Source organism: Primulina huaijiensis, chromosome 13 (assembly GCF_012295235.1).
Source record: "Primulina huaijiensis isolate GDHJ02 chromosome 13, ASM1229523v2, whole genome shotgun sequence".
NCBI lineage: Eukaryota > Viridiplantae > Streptophyta > Magnoliopsida > Lamiales > Gesneriaceae > Primulina > Primulina huaijiensis.
Genome location: NC_133318.1, coordinates 13,888,139 through 13,902,501, shown reverse-complemented (window position 1 = coordinate 13,902,501; position 14,363 = coordinate 13,888,139). Strand labels below are relative to the sequence as shown.

The window sequence follows — 14,363 nt, the reverse complement described above, 5'->3', positions numbered from 1 at the left end:
TGTAAGTTCTTGTGTCGAGACCTTTTCTGTTCCTTAGTTTCACGCATAGACTAGCAGGATCAATAGGATGTATTTTTTATACTTCAAGCTCATTATTAACTTTTATAGTTCAAGCTCATTATTAACTTTCATTAGCACGAAAATAGATATTGATTTTACCTATGCATGGAAGTATAACCCATCCATTTCCTGGTTAGTTACATGCAATTCACATGTGGTATTAATTTATCTAGATGCGATGTTTTTTGCAGATAAACCACTTGTTCCCAGTATTGCCAACTTATACTTGGCTGACAGAGCGAAGCAAGATCTACAAGCTGCAGAATGGACACTAAGATTTGCGAGGTAGCTGATATTTAAGCGGAGGAACTCTACTTTTGAAAGGCTCGAACTCAAGTGTCCAGAAGTTAAAACTGGATTAATTTCGAGTGATACCGGAAAGGTGTCACTTGTCCTCGAGCGATTAAATGCTTTTATGGATAGATAGTAGTAACATGCTGTATGAACAGAAAAATCGTTCTTTTTTTTTGGGTATTCAAACGAACTTCTTATGTAGGACAGGGGAGAATGAATAATCAACAAGAATTAATAGCCCACAAGCTTATACAAAAATGTTGACCACACAGCATTTTACAAAACTTACAAGTGGCTTCACGCACCACTCTTCCTGAACTTCTCTTGATTACACTTACACGGGTACTCTCTTACCTCGATAACGATCAATAAACTGCAACAACCAATATACCAAGCAGCATGTCATATCATAAGATGCAAAACATGTGTAAAGATAAAATTTTGCCTAAGGGAACTTTGATAGGCAAGTAACCAATCTGTCTCACATATAGAAAAGATTTCCTAGATAGTAGATACCATCCAAAACAAAACAAAAAACAATAGCAGCTCGATTGCAAATGTCCAATTCCCAGCTTTATATAATAACAAGTAAATGTCGCAATAGCCTCTAAATTAATAAGAACATGGTTTACGTGATGACCAATACTTATGATTCTATATTGCTCATTTTCTAGTTTACAATTTACAATAAAGCATCAAATAATAATCCCCGAGTAGGATTCAGAATTATTACCGAGGTTATTTTCACAAGAAGAAGGAGAACAAATTATCTAGTGAAATAAAACCATTTTCTCTCTTTGGTTTCATATTAACGAAGGAACCGATTAACCTTCTAACAGTTATATTTCATCTCTACCATAGATCATTATGCCTTCCCAAGCATATTGGCCACAAGAACATTCCCTTCTTAAATTTGGTACCATTGCAAGTCAGCATTCGAAGAATGACCAAGTGAGCTTCATCTGAGCTTCTAGTTTTGCTTAAAAAATGAATTAATTAAATCAACAAAGCTTCAACGAAATACTAGACCGGAAATGAGAAAACAGATATATTTCATAACAAAACTCTCAAGCCTCAACACCAAAGGACATCTAGAAGGATGACCTGCAGTTAAGATAGTATGGATTGGTGGACAATGCTCCGCAATTAATGGACATGGGAAAGGGAAGATAGTTGACGAAAACGACACATGGTCACAAGCATTGAAGAGCATAATAACGCATATTTTTATCCTGTCACACGATAATTTTTATATCTTTGGTGTTTCCACCAGGATTTTGTAACATAAATCAGAAAAGATCCCATCTGACGTTTTAGCATCCCAACCAAAGTATGTTGCAGAAGGTTATTAAATTAAAGTATGTTGTAGATGGTTATTAAATTTTAACAAGAAGCTCCAGATAACAACTGTTCAATTCAGCAACAAAAAATTTCAATACATATTCATGTGGGTCCAATATCAGGTGAGCCACCAAGGCTTTCTAGCATTATAATCACTCTCTCACCAAATACTTTGCGTTACGTTATCATACTTCCTAACACAGACAAATTCAATGTATATAATTTAGTAAACAAAACCTACAAGAATACAACTAAACACAAGACCATCTTACATTAAAAATGAAATCATAAATAGTAAATTGTTGTTTCCTAAAATACAAATCCAAATATACATACCGTTCTGACAAAAGGCTGCTGGAAAAGCCAACCAATAACAGGAATCTTCTGCAGAAAAACAGCCACTGTTGGCCAGAAGCCACTGCAAATAAACGATAATTAACAAAAACCTGTTGCAGTCTAAGAAGATTGAAATTAAACCCAAGTGGAAGTCAACAGTTTATACTTTACGTATAGCTAGTGTTAAACCTGAATAGAACAACGAATCCATACGACTCAACAATCATTCCTAGTACAGGCCATCCAATGATGACTAAGAAGAAGCCAACGACAAATGAAACAGATCCCTGCAATACATGACAAAAAACATAAAAGGTCATTATAAAGAAATAAAAAGGGTAACAAATAACATCAATGTAGAATCTTCAATGGATAGAAACCTTAAAGTTTGAAGGCCTCGAGAAGAATTGGAGGGATGATTTAAGTCCAATTGTTAAAGCAACCCCTGATATGAAGAGGATCTGTCCGAGAAAAATGAGCAATATTAGCAAAATGAAAGATGAGAAGGATAATTTTGAAAACAACTGATTGCCGGATACAAAATCACACTTACATTTCCCATTGCAAGTAGTCCTTTGTCAAAGAAGAAAATGATACCCAGAAAGGAAAAAAACACTCCGAAACCCGTCAAACCAAGTCCAATTTCTGTTTCATCACATCAGATAACGAAAAAAGTTATGATCAACCACTTTAAAAACTTCATTCACCAAAATGAAATTATTCCAATGGCTTGACCTATTCTTCAGCATAACCATGAGAGGTACTATTCTGATTGGAAAACAAAGAAAGCATAAAGGAATGATATTCACAGCACAACTCACAACAAAGCTGACACAGATATCTATATGCATCGAGCAGTTATAATTTTCAAAATAATTTGCAAATCATATGCAAAATATCCGGAAAATGACCAATTATACAAACTCAATATCAAACTATCAACAAGCATAGCACATGCACAGAAACACAATAAAGTTTCAGAAGGCTAACGAAAATACGGAAAGAGATAAGGACAATTGGCTAATATACTTTTGCGATCGTTCATCTCAAATGACATCATCTTTGCTGAAGCAGATTGAGATACAATATGGCACAAATTGTCGGTCAAAACTCGAAATGAAACTCGGCACCACCCTGCACATAAATCAGACATCAATTACACAATAATAATACAAAAAAGAACATGTAAAGTGAGAAAATGATCAAATATAAACAAAAAGCACAAAAATTAGGGTTGAGATTCAAAAAATCACAAGAACTAGCAGCCGTACCTCCTTTGTAACTTCTGGATGCGGACTCTGAGTACGTGAGATCCAAATCGAATCTGAGATAGAAATATTTCAGTTTTTTGAACTTCGAAGGGAAGCAAGCACTTCTTATTAGCGCTGTGACGACATTACAATTGAAACGACTGCATTTCATGTCGTCGAAATTTTGAAATAAGAATGCAAAATAAACATTATCATAGAAATTAATTTAGTCACTATCATAAATATACTGATTATTTTATTTTTATTTTGCTTAACATATATATTTAAAAATTATTTTTATTTGAACAAATAAATATTTAAAAGAATCTACAAGAAATTTTTTTTGATTAAATTATTTCAAGTTTATATTTTTTAGAAGTATATTTTTGTTATTATTGACAATGAGTTTTTCTCTCTACTGAGAGATGAGTTTTCTTCAACAATGGAGTCCTCAGTTTGCAAATCTCTCCCTTTCCACAGAGGAGGAAGAGGAATTGGTTTTTGAATCATCAAAAATCCAAAATCCGAACCATAATTTTGAGTATTGTTTGGTTGGGAGATTCTTCCCTGATCGACAAATCAATTTTAACTTCATGCATAATAGGTTGGCAGAAATTTGGCGACCAGTTCAGGGCATGGCTGTAAGAGAAATAAGATCTAACATCTTCTTGTTCTAGTTTTTCCACTCCATGGACCTGAGTCGAGTCGCATTACGGAAGAAGGCCCCTGGACCTTCGACAACTTTTCGCTTATTCATCACTGTTGGTCCCACTTGCGGAATTTGAGATAATAAAATCCGAAAATAAAGAATAAACTGGACACCGAGATTTACGTGGAAAACCCCTAAAAATTATTAGGGTAAAAACCACGGGCAAGATGAAAAGAATTTCCACTATAATATTTTGTGGAAATTCTTTTCATCTTGCCCGTGGTTTTTACCCTAATAATTTTTAGGGGTTTTTCACGTAAATCTCGGTGTCCAGTTTATTCTTTATTTTCGGATTTTATTATCTCAAATTCCGCAAGTGGGACCAACAGTGATGAATAAGCGAAAAGTTGTCGAAGGTCCAGGGGCCTTCTTCCGTAATGCGACTCGACTCAGGTCCATGGAGTGGAAAAACTAGAACAAGAAGATGTTAGATCTTATTTCTCTTACAGCCATGCCCTGAACTGGTCGCCAAATTTCTGCCAACCTATTATGCATGAAGTTAAAATTGATTTGTCGATCAGGGAAGAATCTCCCAACCAAACANAATACTCTATTTGCCCAACTCACTTCCATGGGGCATAAAATAGGGGAAAATGAACGTGCGGAGCTTCTACTTCAAAGTCTACCAGATTCATATGATCAACTTATCATCAACATTACCAACAATATTCTTATGGGCTTTCTAAGATTCGACGATGTCTTAACTGCGGTTCTCGGAGAAGAAAGCCGGCGCAAGAATAAGGAAGATAGGTTGGTAACATCGAAGCAGGCAGAGGCTTTACCGATGATAAGAGGAAGATTTATGGACCGTGACTCCAGTGGGAGCCAAAGACGAGGTAGATCAAAATCGAGAAGTAAGAAGAAAAATATTTACTGCTTTAAATGTGGCGGTAAAGGGCACTTCAAGAAAGAGTGTACGAGTATCGAGAAGAGTTCTCAAGGAAATGTGGCCAGTACTTCAGGCAGTGGTGAAATATTATTCAGCGAAGCAGCAACTGTTGCAGAAGGCAGGCACAAATTTTGTGACACATGGATTATGGATTCAGGAGCGACGTGGCACATGACGTCTCGGAGAGAATGGTTTGATCATTATGAACCAGTCTCAGGAGGATCTGTATTCATGGGAAATGATCATGGTTTGGAAATCGCTGGAGTCGGTACTATCAAAATTAAAATGTTTGATGGCACCATTCGCACCATACAGGAAGTACGACATGTGAAAGGACTGACGAAAAATCTTTTGTCCTTGGGGCAATTGGATGACATCGGGTGCAAAACTCGGATCGAGAATGGGATCATGAAAATTGTGAAAGGCGCGCTTGTGGTTATGAAGGCTGAAAAAGTTACTGCAAATCTTTATGTACTTTTGGGAGAAACACACAAGGAGGCAGAACTAGCTGTTGCATCAAATGGTTCAGTAGAAGAATTAACAGTGTTATGGCATAGAAAGCTCGGGCATATGTCAGAACGGGGGTTGAAAATTCTCTCAGAACGGAAGCTGCTGCCGGGACTTACAAAAGTGTCATTACCCTTTTGTGAGCATTGTGTTACGAGTAAACAACACAGATTAAAGTTTGGCACTTCTATTGCCAGGAGCAAAAACATATTGGAGCTGATTCATTCGGATGTTTGGCAAGCACCGGTTGTATCCCTCGGAGGAGCGAGATACTTTGTCTCGTTCATTGATGATTTTTCTAGAAGATGTTGGGTGTATCCAATGAAGAAGAAATCAGATGTTTTCCAGATCTTCAAAGATTTCAAAACGCGGGTTGAACTTGATTCTGAGAAGAAAATCAAGTGTCTGAGGACTGACAATGGAGGAGAATATACCAGTGACGAGTTTGGTGCATTTTGTAAACATGAGGGCATCAAAAGACGATTCACGACGGCTTACACACCTCAACAGAATGGAGTGGCGGAGCGGATGAACAGGACCTTGTTGGACAGAACAAGAGCTATGTTGAGGATTGCAGATCTAGAAAAGTCATTTTGGGCAGAAGCAGTCAAAACCGCTTGTTATATTATCAATCGTTCTCCTTCAGTGGCGATTGATCTGAAGACTCCGATGGAGATGTGGACTGGGAAGCCGACAGATTATTCTCATTTGCATACATTTGGAAGTCCGGTGTACGTTCTGTACAATGAGCAAGAACNGCGGTGCAGGCAGACTTGATTGTGCTACTCTTGCCGGAGTTTGATATTATTCTGGGTATGGACTGGCTTTCGTCTAACGGAGCTGTCATAGATTTTCGACGAAGGTCAGTATCTATCCAACCGCTCAACGATAAGCCATTTATATTTGACGCAGCCAGACATCAGCAGATAACGCACCTCATTTCTTGCATCTGGGCGAGGAAGCTCATGAGAAGATGATGCCAGGAGTTTTTGGCCAGTATTGTGACAGTGTCAGAGCCAGTCAGTCAGAGGCTAGAGGAGTTCGAAGTAGTCAGGGACTTCCCAGTGTTTTCCCAGACGACGTTTCAGGCATTCCACCGGACAGGGAGGTGAACTTTTCTATCGAGCTCATGTCAAGTACAGTGCCGATTTCTAAGACACCCTATCATCTAGCACCTGCAGATATGAAAGAACTGAAGGATCAGATACATGATTTGCTAGATAAGGGTTTCATTCGCTTTAACTTTTCTCCATGGGAAGCACCAGTCTGTTTGTTAAGAAGAAGGATGGCAGCATGCGGCTTTGCATTGACTACAGAGAGCTGAACTGTGTCACAGTCAAGAACAAGTATCCACTGCCCAGGATCGAGGATTTATTTGATCAGCTTCAGGGAGCATCAGTATTCTCGAAGATAGATCTCTGATCTGGATATCATTAGCTGAAAGTAAGAGATTCTGACGTGCATAAGACGACATTCAGGACGCGTTATGTGCACTATTAGTTTTTGGTGATGCCCTTCGGTCTGATTAATGCGCCAACGATATTCATGGATCTAATGAATCGTGTGTTTCAGCCATATTTGGATCAGTTCGTCATTGTTTTCATTGACGACATCCTGATCTATTCGAAGAGCAGAGACGAGCACAGTCAGCATCTGAGGACCGTACTTCAGACTTTACAGGACAAACGGCTATATGCCAAGTTCAGTAAGTGTGAGTTCTAGCTAGACAGAGTGGCATTATTGGGCCACATTGTATCTCAAAATGGTATAGAGGTCGACCCCAGTAAAGTAGAGGCAGTCAGAGATTGGCCAGTGCCTAAGAGCGTGACAAAGATCCGTAGCTTCTTGGGATTGGATGGATATTACAGGATGTTTATTCAGGGCTTCTCTTCTATTGTAGTGCCTATGACCGCCTTGACGAAGAAGAATGCCAAGTTTATTTGGGGACCGGAGTGCCAAGAGAGTTTTGACAGGTTGAAGCAGGCGTTGACCATGGCATCAGTTCTAGCTATGCCATTAGGGTAAGGAGAGTTTGTGGTATATACAGATGCTTCGATGCTTGGTTTGGACGCAGTGTTGATGCAGCATGACAGAGTTATAGCTTATGCGTCCTGGCAGTCGAAGGTCCATGAGCAGAATTATCCGACTCACAACCTCGAGCTAGCGGCAGTAGTATTCGCCTTGAAGATTTGGAGACATTATCTGTATGGAGAGAAGTGCAGGATTTTAACTGACCACAAGAGTCTGAAGTACTTCTTCACACAGAAAGAGCTAAACATGAGACAGCGGAGGTTGCTAGAACTAGTAAAAGATTATGACTGCGACATTAGCTACCATCCGGGTAAGGCTAATGTAGTTGCAGATGCCCTTAGCAGGAAGATTGTAGTGAACACTCAGTTGTCAGTACAGAGACTGTTACAGACAGATATTCGGGGTTCGAGCTTGCAGTTTATGCCAGGGGCAGCGTCCCTAGTCTTTCTACCCTAAAAGTGCAGTCGAAACTGAGAGACAGAATTCGGGCACGGCAGACTTCTGACCGGCAGTTACAGAAGTGGAGACAGAGGGATGAGGCTAAGGGCCGAAGGTTGTATATAGTTGTAGATGGCATAATCAAATATAGGGACCGACTATGAGTTCCTAGCAGTGATTCCATGTGAGCATATATCTTGAGCGAGGCCCACAGCACTCCGTACTCCATCCATCCAGGGTGTACGAATATGTATAAGGATCATCGGTCTCTTTATTGGTGGCCGGGCATGAATCGGGATATTATGTGTTTAGTCTCCGAGTGTTTGACGTGTAAGCAGGTCAAGGTAGAGTATCGGAGACCTACAAGGAAGCTAAGACCATTCCCGAGTGAAAATGGGAGAATAATACTATGGAGTACTTTGTGACAGTACTTCCGAAGATGACTGGAAGATATAATGCCATATGGGTGATAATCGATCAGCTCACTAAGTCAGCTCATTTTCTACCGATCAAGAAGACTTTCACCATGACTCAGTACGCAAAGCTGTATATCAGAGAGATAGTCAGACTGCATGGGATTCCAGTGTCCATCGTGTCAGACAGGGATCCGAGATTCACTTCTGCATTCTGGAAGAGTCTGCATCAGGAATTGGGTGCTAAGCTGCTATTCAGTACTGCCTTCCATCCTCAGACCGACGGACAGTCAAAGAAAGTGATTCAAATCTTGGAGGAAGTGTAGGTCGCCAGTTTATTGGGACGAGATAGGAGAGAGGGCAGAATTGGGTCCAGATATTGTCAGTCAGACCACAAAGTTAATGGTCAAGATCTGAGACAAGATGAAGACCGCTTAGATCCGAAAGAAGAGTTTTGCAGATCGGAGGCGCAAAGATCTTGAGTTCGCAGTGGGGGATCATGTTTTCGTGAAAGTGCACCGATGAAGGATGTGATGAGATTTGGAAAGAAGGGCAAACTCAGTCCTAGATTCATAGGACCGTTTGAGATCCTAGAGAGAGTTGGGACGCTCGCATACAAAGTTGCTTTACCATCGAATCTGGTGGGAGTTCACAATGTGTTTCATGTTTCTATGCTGCGGAAGTACATGTCGAATCCTTCGCATATGCTAAACTATGAGCCACTTTAGCTGACACCAAACCTGTCTTTCGAGGAAAGACCCACTCAGATTTTGGAGAGACAGAAGAGGAGGCTCCGGAACAAGGTGATCCACAAGGTCAAAGTCAAGTGGCTGAATCATTTCGAGGAGGAGGCTACTTGGGAGACGGAGACCGAGATGAGGAGTCGCTACCCATAGTTATTCGGTATGTTTTAAATTTCGAGGACGAAATTCTGTTTAAGGGGGAGGGGAGAATTGTAAGGTCCAGGAAATTCGAACTACGTAACCTGACTGCATGTAATCTAGGGTTTTATTGAAAATATGTGTTTAATGATTTTTATGCATTAATGCATGATTATTGCATGGCTAGGGTTTATTTCAAGATTTCTTTTAAGTTTCATGCATTAGGGTTTTAAGTTGCATTTCACGCTCGAACGAGTAACGGATACCGGGGATAATCAGGAAAATATTTTATTGAATAATTATTTTTAATTATTTAATATAAGGTGTATTTAAGGGAGATTTTCGAAAATGGGCTTTGCCCACGGTTATATGTAGATGGATCCATCGAATAGAACTGATACGAAAGTCACAACTAACAAACTGAATTCGATTAAGGGAAAATGAATAAGTATATGATGATATGATGAGATGTTTTTGACACGCTATACCATGATATGAAATGTTTAAGTTCATGTTTCTTTTCAATTTCATGAAATGTATTTTTGGTACGGTACTTTTCATTGTAGCATATAATGTATATATATTTGCTATTAACATTATAGTTGTGTTGAGTCTTTAGACTCACTAGGTGTGAATGATGTAGGTGAGCATGTTGATGAGGAGAACTGATACGAAAGTGTTCTCACACACTGAGGGAAAAGTGCTTCTAATCTAAGCTGATAATACTTTGACTGTTCCCTCAAATCTAGGCTGATTACTTCTTGAAAGCTGATATGAATTGAGCGTGCCCTTCCTCTTTTCACACACTTATGTATATCTTCACACTTTTTTTGATGGTCTTGATCTTGTATTTATAGAAACTTTGAGACCGTTCATCAAGACTCATCAAATTTGTCTGTTGCAGTTTGAATCTGTTCCTCGATATATGTGTCTTGTCCTTTCTTACAGCCATTCTGGAACGTCCATTATTGTCTTTTGACTGGACAATTGCTTTTCTTAAATGCGCACAGCTGTATTCTACTTAGATAAACTTCTTGTGATTTGCATATTGGTTAGCTCCTAGCTGATGCTTTGAACTGGTCTTAAACTGGTTTGGTGAAATCAGTTAGCTCGTAAGCTGAACTGATTTCACTGCATCAGTTGAATTGGTCAGCTGGGCTCTTCATCAGTTGAGCTCTTCATCAGCTAGCCGGGCTTCTGAAGGTCTTCTGCTAAACTACCTATCAGCTGGTCAATCAGTTGAATTGGTTTAGTTTGGGCAATCAGTTTGCGCTTTCAGTTTACGTCTCGAAAGCTTCAGTTTTGGCTCGACAGCTTTCTGCGCACTTAGGTAAATTCATTAGAAACAAAATAACAAGTTTTGTTAACATCAAAATCAAGATTGCGAACATGAAATTTTCCAACACGTCTATTAGGCAATCACTTTGAGCCGAAGGATCTGTCTCTGATAGCTCCACCTTGATCTTTGTGGTATCTGAACTATTTTGGATCTTAGTAGTTAATTTTTCTACTTGTGTTGTCTTGAGTGGAAACAAGTCCTCCTTGAAGGTAACATCTCTACTGACAATAGTCTTGTGATTGCTCGATTCAATGCACCAAAGTTATTCCATCAGGATATCCCAAGAAAATGCATTTCATTGCTCTGTCTTCCAGCTTTCCTAGCTTGACATGATCATAAGCAGCACATCCAAAAACTTTTAGCTCATTCAGGTGAGGAGGAGTTGATGTCCATTGTTCCATAGGAGTCTTAATTCCAAGTGGAACTGTAAGGTCTAGGAAATTCGAACTACGTAACCTGACTCCATACAATCTAGGGTTTTTATTAAAATATGTGTTTAATTATTTTAATGCATTAAGTGCATGTTTATTTCATGAATATGTGCGTTAGTTCATGGTTTATTTAAAGTTTCATGCATTATGGCTTTAAGTTGTATTTCGCGCTCGAACGAGGAACGAAGACCGGAGATAATCAGGAAAAATGTTTTTATTAAATAATTATTTTTAATTATTTAATATATGGTGGGGCCTTGGTTGGGTATTTTTACTCGTCGGGTCGTATTTTTTTAATCGGTACGCAAATTTTAGCGAGTCGGAAGACTTTTTGAGAGGTCAGGCAATATTTTCAAAAACTTACCATAACAAAATATGTTTCGGGAGTGTTATTGAGCTTGACGGGTTTATTTTATTTCATAATGAGCCAAAAATCCTTTTAAACTTAATTATTTTAATTAGAGCCCATTATACACTAATCTTTTTATTTAAAAACCTATCAACTAAACTCTAAACCTAATACCATCACACAGACGCCCCCTCCCTCACCTCAGCAGCAGCCTCTATTTGAAAATACAGTAGCCATCTCGAAATTCTTCAAGGTTTTCAAGAAAACTCCTTCCCCGTCCCTCCGGTGCTCGTCCTACGCGTAGATATCCAAGTTTTCGAGCGTTTATACGCAAAGACACGTCATAAATCTTGTTTTGCTCATCATTCATGCTACTTATTGCTGATGTGTGTGTGGTTGCATGAGAAAATATTTAATCAAGCATGTGTTATCGTTTTTGTAAGGTTCACATGAAATATGCCCACTCTTTCGTTGAAACTCATGTTTTCTTGATTTTTTTTGTGTAAGGGTCTGCAATGGTCAGGTGTTAAAGGGATGAATAAGTCGAGAGTCAAGGTGTCATGGTGATGTAGTCGAGTCTTGGTTGGCGTGGTGAGGGCCGATTGGTTTTATTTTTGAAAGCCTAGGGTTTCCGTGGCTAGGTTGGGAGGAAAGGTCGGTGCGACTATGCATGGCCTTTTTTCCAGCCTTGGATCAGACCCTAATGGGTCCTTGATAGGGCTGGGAAGGGGCCGTGAGCCGCTGGTCGTGAGGGTAGAGGCGTGGAGAAGGGAGCAAGGCTAGGCGTGGCACTCCTTGGCAAGATCGAGTCTTGTGCGTGCTTGGGGTTGTCGGCGTGGTTAGGGTTAGTCCAGTGGGAGTCCTAAGTGGTCGATCATGGTCCTAGGGTGACTAGCTAGGGTACGGTCTTAATGGTTTGGGGCATGGGCCGAGGGGTTAGCACCTATTAGCCGAGTAGGGTTCAAATTTTTGTACATGCAGGAACTCCAACAGCTCACTAGGGGATACCGAGGACTTCATGTGGTCTGAAATTGGGTGTTAGAGGTTTAGTTAGGTGTCATTAAGTCATGGTTTAAGTTTAGAAAATTTTGGTTGAGTTTCGGGTTGATTCGGGTTAAAACCGAGACCCCGGTCTAAGTTTTAAAACGAATCATATAAGCGATGGAACGGGCTCGAGGTTATGTCTAGTAAATGTTTATAAATATGTTTTGAGGTGTTTTTGGGATTTTGGTTGGCCTTGAGTCGAAATTTAGAGGTCCAGGGATAAAACGGTCAATTAGGGTTTCCAGGAGCAAAACAGTCATTTTGCACCTGGGTCGAGTTAGCAGTCCTAGCGGCGCCCTGATCACAAAATCACACGTTTTTAATGCATATGCTATCATGAACACGAGTTTTTATGGAAATATGAAAATCACGTTGCATGCTTGATTGTAAGAAAATTTACGTATAAGCATGATTTTTATAAGTGATGAATATGATGACATGTTTTGAAGGAAGGGAGTTGATTGTGACTAAATACGATGATACGATGACATGTAAGGCCAAGGCTCAATGGATGGGTAATACTGTCGCTGATGTCCCCGCCGCCGGGTACCACGTCTATACGTAGATGGATCCATTGACTAATACAATGATACGAAAGTCACAGCTAATGAACGGAATTCAAATAAATAAAATGAATACGTATATGCTGATATGTTGATGCATGTTTTTGATACGTTTATGTTTATGTTACGTTTATGTTCACATTTTTAAGATCATGAAGTTTATTTCAGTATAGTACTTTTCAGTGTTGTATGTTATGTATATGTATTTGTTATAACGATTTTGGTGTGTTGAGTCTTTAGACTCACTAGATGTGAATGATGCATGTGAGTATATTGATGAGGATATTGGAGGCGCCAAAGACTGAGTAGGCGGGGCTAGATGTGCGCAAGCTAACCCGAGGACTATAGATTTCCGCACATCATGTTTATGAGAGAGGATAGATCATGGATATTTTTCTTATATTTTATTATTTATATGTTTATGGTTTGACTGGACTTGCATGTTGTTTATTTGAGTTCTTTTAAAGTCGCAATATTGTTACTCGATAGTGAATACCTTTTATTTTTAAATTACGTGGTTGTGGTAGATATTGCATGCATACCTATAAATATATTTTTGAAATACAAATGTGTATTTTGAGATTTAACTTTTTTTTAAAAAAAAATTCTAGCATTATTTTAAACAGTAGTCATTATAGGAACTGAGGGACTTCTATTGATTAGGTGATAGGCCGTATTGACAGCTTCTGCCCAAAAAGACTTTGGTACACCTGAATGTGACAGTAGACACCTTACTCTTTCCAGGATGGTCCCATTCATTCTTTCAGCAAGTCCATTCTGTTGCGGAGTGTAAGGGGCTGAAAAATGCCTTGCTATTCCATCGTTGTTACAGAACTAATGGAATTCATTTGAGCAGTATTCCAGTCCATTATCAGTCCTTAATTTCTTTAACCTTCTTCCAGTTTGGTTTTTCACAAGAATAAGCCATTGCTTGAATTTCTCTAATGCCTCACTCTTGTTTTTCATAGTGTATATCCATACCCTCCTTGAATAATCATCAATTATTGTCATGAAGTACCTTACCCCACCATTTGATGGTACCCTTGATGGTCCCCAAAGATCCGAATGTAGATAATCCAATGGACCAATAGAGGTATGCTTTCCCACATTGAACTTAACTATTGTGGACTTGCCTCTTATACATTCTTCACAGAATTCCATTTGTTCCAGTGGCTTCACTCCAAGTAAGCCTTGTTTATGCAATTCAATGAGGCCTTTCTCACTTATGTGTACTAATATGAGATGCCACTTTCTAGTATTATTTTGTTGTCCCTTAGCTGCACTTGCTGACCCTACAAGAGTGTTTTCGGATAGGACATATAGGCCATTTATCCTTTGTCCTTTCATCTTACTTAATGCTTCTTAGTAGATAGTCAGGTTTCCTTTCTCAGCCTTGAAAGTTTAGCCAACCTGATCAAGGCTACCTAGTGAGATTAAGTTCTTTTTTAAATCTGGGAGTAATCTTACTTCTCTTAGGATCAACTCAGT

General features: G+C 39.2%; 1 protein-coding gene across 2 annotated transcripts; it reads right to left on the bottom strand.

The window, feature by feature from the left end:
* Nucleotides 1–507: 507 nt before the first annotated feature.
* LOC140990958 (vesicle transport protein GOT1-like) lies at nucleotides 508–3,452 on the bottom strand. Of its 2 annotated transcripts, none has more exons than XM_073460850.1 (7): nucleotides 3,285–3,452; nucleotides 3,061–3,165; nucleotides 2,585–2,676; nucleotides 2,412–2,492; nucleotides 2,221–2,318; nucleotides 2,032–2,113; nucleotides 508–727 (listed from the first exon to the last, which is right to left on the bottom strand). In XM_073460850.1, the coding sequence occupies exons 2-7, from the start codon at nucleotides 3,089–3,091 to the stop codon at nucleotides 689–691; spliced, it is 423 nt and encodes a 140-aa protein (XP_073316951.1). In that variant the 5' UTR covers nucleotides 3,092–3,165; nucleotides 3,285–3,452; the 3' UTR covers nucleotides 508–688. The 2 variants fall into 2 exon arrangements, with proteins under 2 accessions (XP_073316951.1, XP_073316950.1); XM_073460849.1 differs by having other exon boundaries at nucleotides 3,303–3,452.
* Nucleotides 3,453–14,363: the final 10,911 nt, after the last annotated feature.